Below are 18,399 nucleotides of genomic sequence, written 5' to 3' on the forward strand. Positions count from 1 at the left end.
TAAAAAGAGCAAATTCTCCATGAAATGGCTAGACAAAACCATGAAGTGTTCTGGTGTAAAGATGATCAAAAATGTGTTTAATGCCTTTGAATTTAACTTTTCTAACTTTGTCTCAAAATCCTGGAAAAGAAGGTGAGATAGATTTTTAGCTGGTATTTACTTTCTGATTTTTTCAGCTACAGATTCATCAGTAATTTATGAAATCTGTTATTCATTCATTAATTGATTAATTCAATCATTCATAACTTTACTCAGACATGTCTTTTATACAAATTTGTTGGCCTGTACAATCCAGTATTACAAGGCTCTTCTATCTAGAGAGTTTTTCTATAATAAGCTGCAGAGAAAAGGGCACTGTCACTACTTCACCTGTCAAATTGGGGCTCAAGTGACATGAAAAAATGTCAAGAGATAACTTTGCAACACTGACAGGTCTACTGGAAGAGTCTACACTTCATTCAACAACGCTGACAAAGATGCTGTGCTGAAATATCTAGGTTAAATAACAGAAAGGCTTTCCCATCAAGTCAGTGACTTTTGCCCAATTATCTTCCCATTATAACCACACAAGAGCAAATTCCTAACTGGAAACTCCTTCACCTATCGCTACCTCCCCCACTGCCCTGGCCGATCCCTCTGTGACACCCCCCTCTCTCACATACATACGCCTTTACACTTGTGTTTTGTAGCTGAAGATCTGTGCATATAGGCCTACATTACATATAAAGTGTGCACTCATGTGTTCATATATGCACAAAAAAACCCACGACTATTTCACTGAATGAAAAGGGGTAGTACTAAAAAGACACAATGCTACAAGCCTCACTGGCAGCTTGGTTTTTTAGCTCCAAAGTAGCAGCTCATAATCTATTTGTGTCCTATCACACTGACTGTGCTGTGTATCTGTGCCCTATCTCATTTTAGCAGACTGTCTCTATACTACCCCCCCCTCCTTCTCTCTTCCACCCACTTTTCTGTCTTACTGTCTTCTCCCCCTGCAGTTTTGCCTTCTGGCCACTCCTTTTAGTTGCTGACTGAGACAGGATATGTTGCCAGCGCTGAGAAGACAAAACAGACCTCTACCACAAAAGACAAACGAAACATATCCTTAATAATAACATACAGACACCATGGTGAGCGTTTACATACACTGCACACTGTAGGATGCTGAAACCCGAAGCCACCATCCATAAAGAAAAAAAAGAGTCCCATCATTTCTAAAGATTCTCTACAGCTCCATTTTATTTTTTTTCCGAGGTTGTGTTTTCTCTTTTTTTTTTTTTGATTGTCTCCCTCCCTCTTATTTCTTGCATGAGGACACTAGACTGGAACTAGGTGACTGAGGAATTTGAAGCATTCCTCTTGCTGGCTGAGGAGGTTTGAAAAAAGCTGCAGGAGAGAGAGAGGGGAAACATTTCCGGCCTCTCACTGAGGGAGGGAGGGCGGGACAGAGACACAGTTGGTCATTGCCTGAGGTAAAGAGGGTTTTTAAAATGGGCTCTGAGTTTACTTTCAATTATTTGTTCCTACCTGTCATGACTCAGATTGGTTGACAGTACCCTAAGGTTCCAAACGGGAAAATGTTTATACTGCATAAACCCAAACCTTCACTCTAAAACCAACTGAAAATCTGAGTTTGCGTCAACCCCCGACAAGCCCACTAACATGAACGGCTGTTTCTATTCCAAACCCTGGTCACTGCTACAATGCATCTCCCTGAGACGACCAAATAACTCAATAAGATGTCATCCTGAGGGGATTTCAGGCAGCAGCAGATTGAAAATGGGCTTTAATCTTTGAGACAGCTGCTTAGAAAAACAGGTGATGGAACTCTATCACTTTGTTACAACCACAATCAGGCCATTATGGTCTGTAATGTTGATATCCAGATCCCAGACCTGCTGTAGGGCACAAATCTGAGGCACTAATTAGAGTAATGATGATGACACTGATCTAAATTCTGCTGGCTTTCATTTTCTTGGGGATTTGTTCAGGAACATGTAGGTTAATAATGCATCATGTGACACTTTATTGATCCCCTTTCGACTTGCCCCCCTCTGAGTACACGGTCAGAGCACGGGGTCAGGCAAAAGTCAGTGCTACTGGAACTTGAACACTTACTATCATGGGGCTTGGATTTGACTGTCCACTTCACTGATAGTCAGTTTGATCAATAAACTACCCCGCTGCCTGGCATTTGAGATGGGCTTACACAATTTTTTTCAGACGGACAAATGGCACTATGTCAGTTAGCGCATAAAGGAAAGGATGTGGTTTAGGCAGTAAGGAGCTATGGGAGATGACAGCCTTCACACAGGTACTTGGACATTACAGCTGTGTGTGTGAAAACATTAATCATCCTACTCCTGTTCCACCCTGCTGACAGCCATGGTAATTATCACAGACGCACGAGCACGACATCCACAGCTGTAACTCCTATTCAGCTGGCACTTCTGTGCCACGCCATGTGTTTAAATGAACAGCATGCCAGGTTGATAAGCCTAACAGTGTAAGGTCAAAAGTATCACCACAGCACATGTGAGAGACACGGACAGAAATGAACAGGAGAGGGGTAGACAGAGGCAGACAGAGGAACAAGTGGGAGGCACCGGTGTGTGCAAAAAAAAAAAAGCAAAGCCTCCAGCAGAAAAATAGAGAGGAAAGACAGATATGAGGAGAACATAATGGGAAGAGAGAGAGAGAGAGAGAGAGAGAGAAAGAGAGAGAGAGAAAGAGTGTGACAGGAATATGAGAAGCAGAAAGTATGAATCAGCAAGAAGGGAAGACAAACACTGTGAATATGAGAGAATGAAAGGAAGGAAGCAAAGAAAGCCAAGCTGACATGGAAGAATTGGGAGGCACATACTTCACTGAAATACCCCAACGGTGAACAGTAAAAAAACACTGTCTCAACTAGATGATACTAATGCTGATCATAAGATCACTACTGGCATGTGCACTGCATCCTTTAGCAACTATCTTGTCAAAGGATGCAGTGCCTGTGCCATCCAGACAAGAAGCCATGCTACAAGCGAGGCTGAAGGCAGGGTTTCACATTCCACAATCGGGTTTTGTAAATTACAATTAAAGAGTCAATGTTTTATTTCTGGACACAACTCTGTGCTGAAAGCCTCTCATTTTTACTACGATCATTTCCTGAACAGCAGGGGTGTTAACAGCTAATGTGCCGAGATGTGACATTAAGTTTAATTTCTCTTCATGTGCCACTAAAATAAGAATTGTAAGATGGATGTTGATGCTTTCAAAATCTTGGTGAAATAAATGTCAAACACTATTATGTCAGCTCTATTATAATGGGAAACCTGATGCAACCAAGCAGACATACACATGTGCATGAGCAGATAAAATAGCACAGTGTATACACTGTGGCTCTGTCCCTATTCATTAAGAGTTTCTGGCTTCTGGTTATAGAAGTTTAGTGACTGGAATTTGTCTCTTTTTGCTCTGATGATCTGGCTAGTTTAAAGGGCTCCCACAGAGCAGGCAGGGAAAAAAACATGGCAAACATGCTTTCAGAGGGACCCCTACAGTATGTTTTCACTGAACTAAGCTTCAAAAAGTAGAGCGATTATACTGAACTCACTAGGTATTCCTAAAACTTAGTGATAATCAGAATTATCCACCAAAGCAAACAGGTGTTGAATCTCTGCCAAGGACCAATTATACTGAGGATTTTGGACATTCTGTCCAAAAACAAATACATCTGCATACATATTGCAGATAAAGTGGTACAACATCCTGTATCACTGAAGTAGTCATTGATTTGAGTGAGACATTAAGTAGATACAATTTACAAAAAGTGTTTGGCTCAAAATTTCTGCTATTAAAAGACACTTTACCTGCCAAAATTCTTAACTTTGTCATGGTACTTTTCAGTTGGAAGGTTATTTTAAGCTTTAGTTAAGAAAACACGTAACATTTTTAAATTAATTAAGTGATGTACTTGGGCAGTGGATGTGTTCCAAACAAGTTAACTGTTGTGTTCAGGAACAGTCAGATCAACTAATTAATTTTAAATCTTCTTAATTTAAGATGTGAAACTTTTTTTTGTTACTTCACATAGTAGAGACGTGTTTGCATAATGAACCCATATATCATTCATATTTAATATAAACATACAGATGCAAAAACACTAACCTTCGTATTTCTGCGCAGGCTCTTGAGGATATTCCTCCTTTTGGGGTCCTCACTCTCTTCAATGGAGTTGTCCTTTTGGGCTCCTCCCTCATCCTGGCTAGCCTTGGGTGGACCCCCCATCTCATCATCACTGCCTATAGAGAAGCTTGTCCTAAAACTGCTGAACTTGCCCAGCCGTTTGGATCTGTCTCTGTAAAGCTTAGGCTTTACCCCAATGGCGGACAACTTTCTCCTGCGCTCGAGTGAGCTGCTATCAGCCTCACTGTCTGACCCATTCCCCCCAGCGCTCCCGTTGGAGTGACCTTTGTTGGCGTTGCGGATAGTGATAATCTTTCCTTGTGTGCTGTCGTGAGGGACAGAGTAAATATTCTCCTCTTCTGTGGGTCGAGGTTTGCTCACAGCATCCATGGGCTCTGCGTAGTCTGAGGGGTCATAGCCACCGTCGCTACCTGGAGCCCAGGTGACAGCTTGGGGCAAGGAGCGGCGGTTGGTGCCACCTTGCTGGTCCATGTAGGGGCTGAGATTAACTTTACGGACAGGCTTGGGCTTCACTTGAGGAGGAACCTTGTTGTTAAGTTTGCTCTCAAAGGTGCTAAGCTCAGAAATGACAGAAAAAGTATCACTTGAATCCAGATCTGGCAACTTGAAGCTTCCAAGGTGAGAACTGAGACTACTATCCTCCCTCAGGGTAGGATAAGGAGGTGATGGGTCGATATCGTCCTCTGAGTCCATAAGAATGTTAACTGGACTAGGAGAGCCACAACGAGGGCTGATGCTCTCATTGGTACATGCCTCAGCCACATGATCATACATGTGTGTGGCCTCAACAATAGTGCGCTTCTCTACCACCTCTTTGAGGAAGGGTTGGAAAAGATCTATCTTATGAAGTCCCCCTACTACCCCACCATGTCCACATATTACTGTGTTAAACCTGGCCTCTATTTCATGGGCCAGTTCATCTCCCTGACTGACCTGCTCCTTAGCTGACTCTGAGTCTGACAGCTCCATCTGGCTTTCCCCTACTGCTAGCAACTGGACTGGGATGATGTCTTGGACCTCACACAGGAAAGCACATAATGTCTCCATAGAGGCCTTGCGGCGTGCAGAGTAAACTGCGATGTAGCCGTGAACCAGCCTGGTCTTACGGAGGGAAAATGAGGAATGGAAAGAGAGTATTGACAGCTCAATATTCTGCCTCTGACCTCCTATACTGAGATCCAGCAGAACGGAGGTGCCACTGCTGAGAGTAGAGGCAGGACGACAATGCTGGGGCAACAGGAAGGGAGAGAGGAGCTGGTCTAGGTCATACGTGTCTCCACACATCAGGCACATGACTATCCTCAGGTCTGCCTCCAGCACTGGCTGGGACTGAGAGTCCCTGAAGGCAGAGGATGGAGGGGGCAAGGGAGGGGAGCTGCTCCCTACGCTTCTCCGTGATTCTAAGAGTGCCTTCAGCATCTGGTTGATCTGCTTCTCACTGACATTGCGAGTGTAACCCATACCTGGAGAGGCAGGGTCTAGGTATGCACACTGAAGCTTTCCAGACACCTGCTGCCCTTGTTGGATAAGAGTCTGAGCCGTCTCCCCCCCAATATCTCCTATGGACCCCACCCCCCGCTTGGTGACCAGAAGGAGGGACAGCGGGAGTTGGGATAAGCTGTTTTCCCTTTCCCTTCTGTTTATAGTTGACTCCCTAAGCTTCTCTATACTCTCGACAACATACGAGAGGGATTCCTTTGAGTTGTACAAACACAGGCAACCATGGGGTGTGAAGGTTGGTGTGTGGAAGGAATTGACTGGCAGACGTACGTTGCCCTCGATAGGACGAAGGGTTAACTCATACATCTTGCCATCTAACACGTACCGGTCATCACTGGTGCACAAGGCCCTTATCTCATTTGCCATTTCTCTGGCTAACCCATCTTTCCCTAGGATGACAAGATTTATCCGTTCAGCCCTTCCCCCATCCAGTCTTGAACTGTCTGATGAGGGGTAGCGAGTAGGGAATCTGGAGGCCAGTATCTGCTCTATCTTACTGTCCACACAGTGGGGACTGTTGGGACAAGTGTCCTTTGTGGGGTGGTAGACAAAGTGGATATGTTTCAATACCAGAGCATCCCTTTCTGCCTGCAGCTTCTGCAGGGCTTTAAACCTTTGCTCCTCCCCCAACACCTCCTGAATGGCTCCCATTTTCTCTTTACTTGGCTTTGCATCCACTTCTAGCTCATAAAAGAGCTCAGAGTATTCAAGAAGCAGTTCCTGAAAGTCCTCTTTGGCTCTGTCAATTATTTCCTTCTGGTGTTTGTTGTAGATATCCAGATATTCAGCCTCATCCAGCCACTGGTAGAAGTCTTCATTCATGATGAAGCTTCGGGCTTCCTCCCAGGGTTTCCCTGGTGTGATGAAAGGAGAGACACTTAGCTTCTCCTTGAACTCCCATCTCATCTCAGCCCGTTTGCGCTCATTCCTTAGCTGCTCCAGGTGGGTCTCATAGATAACTTCAGCTGCAGGGGTCTCCAGAAGGTCCTGGGGGATTCGATCATCCTCCATGTTATCAATGTGTGGTGTGGTCTCCCAAGGGGTGTCATCTAGCACTACAAACCAATGGGAGAATTCTCTCTTTGTCTCCAGGACTTTCTGAACTCCAGACCAGCTCAGGTGATCTATCTCATCCAACTCTGGTAACAGTGAAGACAGGGCCTGTGGTAGAGTAGTTAGATAGGCCTTCCTGCGTTTCTCTATATGCTCTTGTTTAAGTCTGTGCACATGCTGCTGGAAAAGCTTCTTGGCTTTAGCTGTCCCCTCAAGGAAAACATAGTCCTTGTACTCAGGGGCAGACTGCATGCGGCGACTGACAGTGGGCCATGTCTCATTGTGGTTCTTCACGATGCGGTTGACCAGCCACTCATAGCGGTCTTTGGCTGAGGCAATTTGTTGACTCTGCTGTTTCAGTGCCTCAAAGTAAGGGATAATTTTGGGCTTTCCCCTACCCTTGTCTATTAGCTGAACCAGTGTAAGAAAAGCTAGGTCAACATTGACATTAGAGCGTGCTGATGTTTCTACCACCTGTAGGTTCTTCTTGGCGAGGGCAAAGGTGTGTGAGTCTTTAATATAGCGCTCAACTCCTTCATCACATTTGGTAAGAACCAGTACCACAGGTTTCTTCGTTTTGGCTAGCTGGTTGTACAGGTTGGTGACAAACTTCATCTGGTCCTCAAAGCTACGGTTCATACCCCTGCTAACATCCACACAGAGTAAGAAGCCATCCACCATAAGCTTGCCTTCAGGCATCTGTTTCTGCTCAAAGTCCTGCTCCAGCCCCAGCTGATCTGTGCAAAAGTACATCAGCTTCTCAGCTGAAGCTAGCTTGGTGGAAGCTGCCCTCTTGATGTAAGGCTGGAGTGCCGTGCTTCGGTGTGGCTGGAACGTCTGATCATCAATGAACTCTGTCTGCTCCACCACATTCATACGGCATTCTGGCCCCTCCTCCATCGTCCGCCCAGCCTCACCCCAGAACAGGAAGTGGTCATTGTTCACCACACGGCCTCCAAAGTCACTGGTGCTGAGAACGGAGGTATGGTCTAGGTAGAAGTCATCTGCACTTGGCCGGACAAAGCGGTTACACAGGCAGGACTTGCCCACACCACATTGGCCTTTCTCCTTCTCTGTGCCGGACAGCCCAACCACGACCAGGTTGTAGGTGGGTGCCCGGACATCTTGCTTTTTGGCCATCATCATCGCTGGCAGAGGCTCATCCTGCCATGCTGGCCGCTAACTTTAGGGAGAGGAGGAGGCTGCCAACGAAGGAGGGTTTCCATGCAAGGGGAGCTCACTGGGCTGGGGTCTGGCCCTGCATGATATATATATAGAGAGAGAGGGAGAGAATGAGGAGATATAATTAATCTAGAGAAATACAGAAAAAACATTCCATTCCAATGACAGGCTTTATTATTAGAGAGCTATTGTGTCTCTCATCTAAATTCCTACTGTGTGCCTATGGGCTGTTAATAATGTTTAATCTGTGATCCTATTTCTCCACTGAATGTTTCCTGAAAAGATTGAGGTCAGAGGCAAAGCTGCTGGAATGCTGCACATTACTTAACTCAGCTGTAGCTGAGTAAAAGGCAATTTTTCCCCATTTAACTCATTTAATTTTTACACTGCCAGGACTGCACTGCTTTCACTGGTCCCTTCCACATTTCATTCCCATGTTATTTGAGACTTGATATGTGTTTTGGCTTATTATCTGACATCTTACAGTATGGTTGGTCGTCTCACTGCCAGCAGCAGTAGAATAAAGTTATGTGGGGTTTTCACTATCAGACAGAAAACAGACACATGAATGTGCAAACACATGCGCACACGCACCACCACATACTTTTGAAAACAGGCACACTAAGCGCCCTGCACCCTAAATGAAAGACACACACAAGAAGATGAAAGCAGATAAGTGTTCCAGAGCTGAAGTTACTAATTGGCCAACTAGGGAAAGCCATCTGCATTTAAAAAGGCTGCACTGCCTGTTGGCTGACTCGTCTCCATCAAAAACATGTTTTCCTATGTTCCTCACCCAATAGCACTCTGCAAACAGATCAGAGTTGGCTGATGTACCATCACTAATGCCTCAACATATTAACCTACAGTAGAGGCAACAATTTGGTGCTGTGCTGACAAGAAATAGCGCATATACTTAAGAACAAACATAGAGGCTTAATTGACCAGTTGCAATATAATTTTATCCACTAGTAGATCAGACCTAAAAATAAATTAATGAGGGAGAAGACAAGCGGCGGGGGTGAACTTTATGGAATGGCCTTCTTTGACAGCGCAATTTGTAAGGAACAAAAATCTTCCAATGTTGTGAGACAGCCAGCACAGAGACTTGCAGTATGAGACCACCCCTTCCATGTCATAACTGAGGCGTTAATGTAGTAAAACAGACATTAAAACCACGATTAATCATGAATAGCTCTTTTGACAGAGAACACAAAAGCAGACAAAGCCTTCATTGCTGCTGAATTGAGTTTGTCAGACAACAGAGAACCGTGGATGCGCAAAGATGAACTTCAAAGTGTAACACTGCTACACCAGAGGGCTAGACAATGAAAAGGAAGCAGTAGGAGGAGAAAGAAACTCACTACACTGGATCACACTGTAGATAAAAATCAACCCCACAACTACCATGTATCAACTATTGCATATTGTGTATGCGAGTGCAACTAATTGAAGTTCAAAGCTGACAGTCATAGCAAAGCTTTGAAACACAGATCTCTAAAGCAAAGTCAAATCAGGCTATGAATTAATACTACAGAGACAAGACCTCCCCAGCGTTTCACCAGGTGTAAAACCAAGTGTCAGGAGAAAAGGGATTCAATATCAAAAAGAATGTCTTGTGTTTTGATATTTGTAGAGGAAACATGCATGAAAAATGTATCAAGGTGCAGAGACACATACCCAGTCCCTGCAATAACAAGGTGTGGTGTGGGTTGTGCTCAGCCCAGAGTTGCTGGTCAATATATTCGAATAAGTGTATGACCTGGGAAATACGGTTAATTCGTGGTCATGCTCTTTCTGGACTCTCTTGTATTTTTTACTCAGTACGTGTGTTAGCTTGTCTGTAAATAGTTTAAGCAGGGCAGTGTATATACAGCCTTGACTAGATGAGAAGAACTGCAGGTGTGGAATCTATAGAGCTGGAGTCAGCAGGTTAAAAGCGCACCTGTGTCCTGACCTAGTCATGTTCACATTACAGAGCAGACAGCCTCTACTACAGAACATGTATCCAGCCTGCTAATCAACTTTTTCTTTTTTTTTTTAAATAGTGTATCTACATGATCCCCTCCTGCGCTACCCAGTGACCAGATGTAAAAATGGTCACATGTTAAATATATTCCATATGAAGTCCATTAATAACCAGTAATGGTTCATAACTGCTGTCTTTTCAGTTTTGTGCTATTGCAATTATGTGTGGCAGATCTCATTTACTGTATTCTCAACTTTGTATATTTCCTTTTCCATACATATTACCTATGAAAATCTATACATTTTTCCCATAGAGACTTCAGGTAGCTGTGTGAGGTCTGCTGTTGCAAAGGTTTCTGTGAACTGTATCTCTGCACAGAGTGAACTGTTGTGACATGCTTGAAGTAGCTGCCTTCTGAGCTGACAGAGGGTGTTACATTAACAGATAAGTATGGAAGTCATGGTGTAGACCCACATTAACACAAATGACCTAAATGAGCTTACACATAAAATGCACACATGCATGTGCTCGTACACACACACAGCTCTGATTTTATCAACATCGTAGTGATCACCGTGTCATGTGTGAAATAGGTCATTTGTGACCAGTTGTGAGAGTGTGTGGATTAAATATAGTCAAACACTCCTAAACTCCCCATGGAGCTGGAGACAAGCCAAGCTCAGCGCTCTCACAGATGCATTGCTAACATCTGCTTCAATGACCCCACCTATCTTTTTCTAAGAATGTCCCGATGTGTGCACTGTGTTCTGACACACACACAGTGCACAAGATCTACAAGTTCATACACATTTTGTGACAGTCAACTAACGCAGTACTGCACTACAGTGCAGGTTAGGTGTGTGCTTATGTGACAAAGAGCTGTGGCACTTTTGCAATAACCTCAAAGGGAATAGCAAACAAAGCGGTATTGCAGTCTTCTTTTTCTTTTTTTTTTTCTGGTCTGTCCGAGTGAGATGTCAATGCGAGAGGCAAACAAACAGCTCAGAATTCAGTCTTAAGTGATATGAGGATGCAATGGGTTAGAACACAGCAGCAGATGATAATGGAGGAAAATAAAATGCCTCACGAGACTGACTGCTGTGCCCAAGCCAAACTGACAGAAACATAGATTATACAACCTCACAATTCAGCTTGTTGCAACAGCCTGTCTACTGGCAGTCTAAGTGCAGCATTTCATACACAATAGATCTAGTCATTTAGGGAATACACTTCCTCTTTCCGCAGACCTATAAAGACACCGCTGCCTGTGCTTTACTAGCCTCAGTGCGGCAGTCCAGTTGCAGAGCAGTCAGGCAGCCAGTCTCCCAGTTCACCCTGAGGCCTGGTGTCTGGTGCGCATGTCCAGCCACATACCATTGTCTTGAGGCCCAGGGCTGTTTAGGGCTAAGGCAGTGATAGGTTAGGGCCTGTGTTGCATCTGCCTCTGACCTTGAAACATGAGGATAAGCAGAAAAGGAGAGGTATAGAGAGTATGAGGAGGTGGAAGAGATGCAGGAAGGAGTGGAAGGCATTGGGGGAGGAGACAGGGGGTGGGAAGTTAGTGCAAACGGAGAGGATGGGGGGTATAGAGAAGAATGGGTACGAGGGGAGGGGGATAGAGGTCAGCGGCCTGGGTCATGTGAGCTGCACATTGGAATCCCCTCAGGCAAGAGGGGCAGGGCGTGGTGAGGCCTGGATGAGTTGGCCTGATGAGAAGATAGGATGCATCTGTAGGGTACTGGAGTGAAGGCTGAAGTTAACGCTGGGGCTGCAGGGCGTGAAGTTCATCATAACACGTGCTACAAAGGGCAGCAGTGAAGAGGCTGTGTTCACTGCCCATGAAGAGAGACCATGTAGCTTTCACGGGGTGGCTGCATTCCTTTCATTACAAAGTTAAGAGGAGTTAGCAAGGGAGCGTTGCACAGGAGTTTGAAAGTAATTGTCAGCCAGGCCTGTTTTGATATACCAAAAAAATCCTTACTGCTTTGACAGATTAGCTGAACTACAGACTAATCAAGGGTCTAAGCAGGATCTCAGGAGTATGAGGAAAATCCAAGTCAAGAAAAGTAGATGTTAGGGAACTAATAAATGCTACACAATGTAAAAGTAAAGCAGTGTGGAGATTATATGAATATTATATGTCGACAATAAAGGAGGAGTTTTTCTAATATAATACAAATGAGGGTGAATATAGAGGGGGGTACTTTGGAAATGTTCTTTATGGTTTTCCTTAACACAGTGCCAAACATATCACACATTTCTTGCTGACTGCCACACAGCTCACATTGAAAACTGCTAAACGAGGATAAACAAGGAAGCCTGCTTGCACGGTCCCCCAGCAAGCCCTTCGGTTGTACAGTATTATACACTCAGGAAGGCAGGGGGTTGACAGAAACAAAGGTCATGAAATAGTCATGAAGCAGTGTAATGGTGATGATGATGACAGAAAGGCAGCAGGGAAAAACTCTTATTCTGTAAGATACAGGATTGGCTGGCCCTCCCTTTGCTTAAGTACAAAAAAAAATAAATGGTTTTCTCTCTATTTTTCACTCCCTCTGCCAGATGTAAGTCTGCAGCCAGTTTTACTTCCGTTCCCTTCTTTTCTCTCTCTCGCTCTCTCTCTCGTGCTCTCACCCACAACATAATCGTCATCATACAGATTTCCCATCCCCATCTGTCAAGATTTTTTTTTTTTCCAATTTTAACGCTGTCTCCATCAGTCTCTCCCACACTCCTCTTCCCTCCCATTTCTCGCCCTCTCTGGAGACTTGTTGTCCATTAGTAAGAAACTGGGGTCGTGGGCAGAGGACTGAGCTGTGGGTGGGTGGAGGCAGTCCATGCACTGATACCACTTCCTGTCAAGCTCTCTCACTGGACACTGGAGCATGGATGAATACACCAAATAAAGAGGGGGTAGGTGGGGTTGCTGATGAAGACTTGTCCAATACAACATAATGTAAATGTATAATGTGTAACCAGATATAAAATTACTCAAATAAATACTGTATACATTCATATGCAAATGCCACCATCCACCACATTCAACGCACTTTACATGCAGTGCTCTGTGTCACTGTATTGAACACATCCACAACAACAGAAGTCATTTGTCTCTTCCACAAATGCGGCACATCCATCTATCACTTGCCAAACAGGAAATACAAATTTCCTCGCCGTTTCCATCCATCCCGTTTGTGTTCACACACCAACAGAAAACATAAACACTGCAATCACACCATTGCTAATTCATTTCACATGTGGCCAGGCACACAAAATACACCAACCAAACCACACAAGCCTATCCAACAGTCATAAATTATTCCTACAAGAAGAAAACACATAGACTAACCACAAAAGATCAGCACAGTCTGAGTCAATCCACATCTCCCTTATAAAATACAAAAATCAAAAATCAAAAGTCAAAAACCTCATCTTTATAAAACACAGAATATCATTTTTGTGCACAATATTAATGCAGCAACCAAACAGCCGTCACATATCCACATCCTGATCCAGCAGAGCTGGTCAGTTGTGACAGGGATTATGGACACTCTGTGGATTAGCCGCGGCTATTTGCATCTTTCCATTTGCAAGATCATAAATGGTGGTGCCTGTGCATTAGCATGATCTGATGGCATGGTGATATAACCACATGAAAAAAGAAGCAGATAACAAATCCCCCTACGGCTGCTCTATCACGCTGCACACTGACACATGTGCACAGGCACACAGCCATGCTGACACAGAAACACACATACAGTATGGGCATGAAGTAAATGATTGGTGATTCCATAACTTCTAATACTGCATTATTTCACATATGATACACATCACTTATTCCACATTAACAGCTCCTGTGTTCCAGGTGTTCAGAGTATTATAGCTTTTCGTAAGCTACCGCCATGTAACGTCGCACTAGGCTCTCAGCTATAAGTTGACTTCCACTTCCTCCCTCCGTCTGGCACTGCGGAGATAGAGAGCTAGCTACTGATAGACCCCCTGAGGAGAGAGGCAAACGGACAGACAGAGGGAGGAAGGATGCAGGATAAGAGCAGAAAAAAAGCCACAAGAGAGGCAAAGACCATAAACAAACACTCGACAATTGAGAATGAAAGATATCAGTATAAGAATAAGACAGAAGGAAGAGGGCAGAGAAGACCATATTCACAGCGTAATTTGAAATTCAAGAGTATAACTGAACAGTTCAAGGAGCGAAGACAGAGAAAAGAGCAAGGTTTAAGTCAGATAAAGAAAGGATCTCGAAAGAATGGACAATCTATTTAGAGAGTGGAAGGAGAGAGCGGGGAGGGCAGAGAAGGAGTATGTAACTGTGGTTTAACCTCTTCAACTGCGCCAGAAGGCCTCACTGATAGCACAGCTAAATATAATGTGCTAGAAACATGGACAATGACAGCTATAAATTTGAACTACTACCACATAAATCCACTCCCACGTGCGCACACACATGCACACAAGCACAAATACTCAGTGTTGTACATCCTTCAATGATAAGGTCATTTCTCCCCAAAGCTGACAGCATGCGAGTGAAAAGTGAGAGGTTACAGTGTTTCTCTAACATAGGCTCTGTGACCTTCACACGTGTTTGCTGTGAAGTTTTCATTAATTTCAGTCATTTTAATTCATTTATCGAGCAAATATTCCAAACACTCTGATTTGTGTTTCTCAAATGCGAGGATGTGCTGCTGCCTCTCTCTATTTTTATGTCATTGTAATTTTAATTTATCTTCTGCTTTTGGAAAGCTTCACCTTAGGCTCTAGGAAATTATGTTAGGTATTTTTCACAATTTTTTGGTGATTGCTAAAAAAATATGAACGAAAATAATCTTTTGTGGTGGCTGAACTGACAGGTAGAAACCAAAACGCTAAAGTCTTTGCATTCAAAAGACACACTATGGTACATGGAAACATTTGCTCCAGAAATTCCCTGTTCATCAGGCTACACGACATTATCAACAACAACAACAACAACAACTGTTGCTTTACATGCAAGGGCAGACAGACAAGCCTGTGTTTTTCTTTGGCACAAAGGCTCATCTGTGGGCCTCTTCTCTCCCTCCCTCTTAATTCCCTTTGCCAGACATGAACTGGCTTACTCCTCATTTCTTTCAATGCCCCTGGCCCTTGTCTAATTCTCCCAATATTTCCCTCTCTCTCTCTCTCTCTCTCTCTCTCTCTCTCTCTCTCTCTCTCTCTCTCAGCTGTCTTCTCCATGCAATAGCACCTAACCTCGCAGCCCAGCCCCTGTCAGACTAGCAGACTGTCTGCTGGTGATATTAGCATGCATCTGATCCCTGCTCCCCTGCCAGAAGGCTTGTCAGCATCAGCACAACTGTATACACACATTCAGACATCCAATACGGTTGTCCTGTCCTCGCAGCCAAACTTGATGCAACAGCACAAACAAACAGCTACAACACAGGAAGATACAGACTGTACACAAATATGTTCAATACAATCAACAGGAGAGGGTATTAAATGCAGACGGGGCATGAATGCGCTCACACATACAGAAAGTAGTTAAATATTTCAGCATTTTGCTCTCTTCTTTAAGGAGGAGGATTGGGAGGAAGCTCTTCAAACCCAGCTGCTAATCTTCCACCTGAATAAGCCTCCAATTCTAACTGCTAGTGTAACTGGTTTGACAAATTGTGTGTGTGTGTGTGTGTGTGTGTGTGTGTGTGTGTGTGTGTGTGTGTGTGTGTATGTGTGTCTCATTTCAGAAATGGAGACATACTTCAATACAAACGGCTCGATATCATTTGGGGAACATTTTCTTACCTTATATTTTCAAGCAAGGCAAAAGTCCTACATTTGTCTGTGTGTAAATGTTCATGTCTTGGTGCATTAGTGTAAAATGAAAATTGCTTCCATCGCATCCTCACTGTTTACAAATAAAATCAGACTGTGCATTATAGATTTCCTCAATAAAAGAGCCCATAAACCGGAGAAGCAGTTGTTGCATGAATAGTGCAACTGAACAGTTGCTGAACAGAACTTTGTCCTCATAATTTCCTGAATAACTACCAGTGATGACGCCCCACTCGCACTCTGACCTCATTCACTCTGATTCATGTTGTAAGAAAACATCTTGATGGAACAAATGTTGCAGTTATACATTTCTTAGATCTTCAATAACTCGACTCAGTGACTTGTGCTTATTGAAAACCACAGTCCTCCCTCCAAGGCAGAGAAAGTATCCACATAAAATACTATGATTTGTGAGCGACAGATCAACTGCGGGCATTACCTTTAATGTAATTGCCATTATTAACCCATTTTCAGTGGAGCGCTCATCCTTAGCTAGAGTGGCTTCCTAATAGATGCGGTGGGTGTGTTTTCCAGATGGTGAATGAGATGGGAAAGCTGTGCACACTCGCAGAGCGATGCTGCTGCCACCAGAGTTTAATTTTTATCACTTTATCTACTGCTGCAAAGATTGTGACGCCCAGACTAAACTCTCGGTACAGTCAGTCTTGATTGCAACAATTGCTCGATTGGAGCCACACAGCTTCCATTGTTTTGCCTTACTATGGCAAAGTTTCCATCTGGCAGCATATGGGCTGCATTCACCTGTGTCTTTTTCGTCCCCTGCTTCCTGCTTTAGATGGGAAGTGGAAGGGTGGGGGGAATAAGGCCAGTGCAAAATGGCTGCTGCTGGGAGATTTGATTTCAAAAACCATATTTCATTTTCATTCATTGGCAGCTCTCTATTTGGCCTCATTACACTCCCAAAATAATTGATATATATTGTTATATATCAAATAGAGGACCGTTAATAAACTGCAGCACCAACTGAAACTTGTCACCACACAGGATTCAGAAATATGCAGCTTCCAAGACTTTTACATTTGAATATTTTTCACTCTGAAGTCAAAAAAACACTGCAGTTTCCTTCTAATCAGTACTCTATGAGGATATGAGGACTATGAGGATAATGCTGCTAAACTCTTCCCATCTGGACGTGGAACCTGCAGGCTTTGTATATAATCAGGTGCTATGATCCCTACAGGGAAATCTTACATCAACCAGAGATCACCCAAACTGTTACTAGTTGACAGATGGTCTTCACAGCCCTAGTCCTTCAACAGCCACCCAACACCTCCACCATATGCTCCAACGTTGATACGGCACGTTCACATCTCACACATACACATGCCCTCTGATTCAGCCAGCTCTCTGTTTAAATAGCACAAGTTTAAATAAATAGTGTTTTTAAAACATTTTTTTTTATTTTTTTTTATCTTCTCTGCCAAGAGAAATGTTCATGCGCTGCTGAATCTTGAGACCAATTAAATGTGAAAATGACAGAAATGAAGGAACAAGGATGGGCCAAGAGGGAAATGGATGATATAAACCAGTTCACTACAGAATGCTGGAAAGTCTCAGAAACAAAGCTGGCTGTGAAAACACTGTATGCCAGCAGCTATGGTATGCCACTGCAAGGCTGTGAATACCAAGCTGTATGCAGTCTGCTCCTGTCATGTTCTCATGTGTGGAGCCTACGTGCTAATGGGCTGTCCCAGGCAGCAGCATCCTTAATAGCATCATCTCACCCTGCCAGTAGCACGAGAAGACAAACTAGTCAATAGGTGCCACTTCCACTCGCATCTCAAGTCAATCCTCTCAATCCTTCCCTGCTCTGTGAAAGGCTAATAAAGCAACCAGCAGTAATAAAAGGTACGTCTGGACTCTGCACTGCCAACTGGTTTTGACAGGCTCTCCTATAGTTAAAGGCACAACCCAGATTCAAACAATAGTTGTAGACAGAGCATCCCAATACTGGCTTTGTCTGTGTAATTATTTTTTGATTGAATTGGACACTCTTTGCACCCACAAACCGATCGACTGAGCTAGCGATGGTGGTGAAAAACACCTTGTTATTATAAAATGGATTTGAGAACTACAAATGATTTTTGAAGAACTTGCATTGTTTGTCGACACCAGAGCAAAACTGTTTTTTTCGTTTTGAGGGGCTCAAAGAAAAATAAATTATTTTTCCATCAGTGAATATGAACTTTCAAAACCTTCGGTGTTCCAAACTATTAAAGAGAGATGAAACAGAACCAAACAATAGAATGAAAGTTTGTTGGTTGTGGATGTGTTGAAAGGGGTCGATGAGTGTGTGAAATCATAAATGAAGCAAAGTGAGGTAAGATGGGGGAAGGGGAGAGAGAGAGAGAGAGAGAGAGAGAGAGAGAGAGAGAGAGAGAGAGAGAGAGAGAGAGAGAGAGAGAGAGAGAGAGAGATATGGGGGTGGAAAGAAGGAGGTTAACACAAGCAGCTTCTGGTAAGTGCTTAGCACTTGCGGTTGGCTAATGGTACACAGACAGGGCTACTTTACGATCGCTCATCTGCACTTCTTGCTGCCGCTGTGACAAGCCTCAACACGAAAGAAATAAGGCCCTGTTAAAAAGGATAGACAACCACTTTCTCTACTTCTTAGCCCTCCACCTTCCCCACAGTTGTCTCCGCTACCA

General features: G+C 43.8%; 1 protein-coding gene across 1 annotated transcript in view; it reads right to left on the reverse strand.

Moving 5' to 3' along the window:
* arhgap35a (Rho GTPase activating protein 35a) overlaps positions 1-18,399 on the reverse strand; it is a 65,363-nt gene that overhangs the window by 17,859 nt on the left and 29,105 nt on the right. The window contains exon 2 of the mRNA XM_023407599.2: positions 4,159-8,008. Within this exon, the coding sequence (XP_023263367.1) occupies positions 4,159-7,896 (3,738 nt within the window). The 5' untranslated portion in view covers positions 7,897-8,008. The remainder of the gene's footprint in view (positions 1-4,158; positions 8,009-18,399) is intronic.

The sequence above is a fragment of the Seriola lalandi genome, unplaced genomic scaffold, assembly GCF_002814215.2.
Source record: "Seriola lalandi dorsalis isolate HSWRI2012SDOR001 ecotype SW California unplaced genomic scaffold, Sedor1 jcf7180002054338, whole genome shotgun sequence".
NCBI lineage: Eukaryota > Metazoa > Chordata > Actinopteri > Carangiformes > Carangidae > Seriola > Seriola lalandi.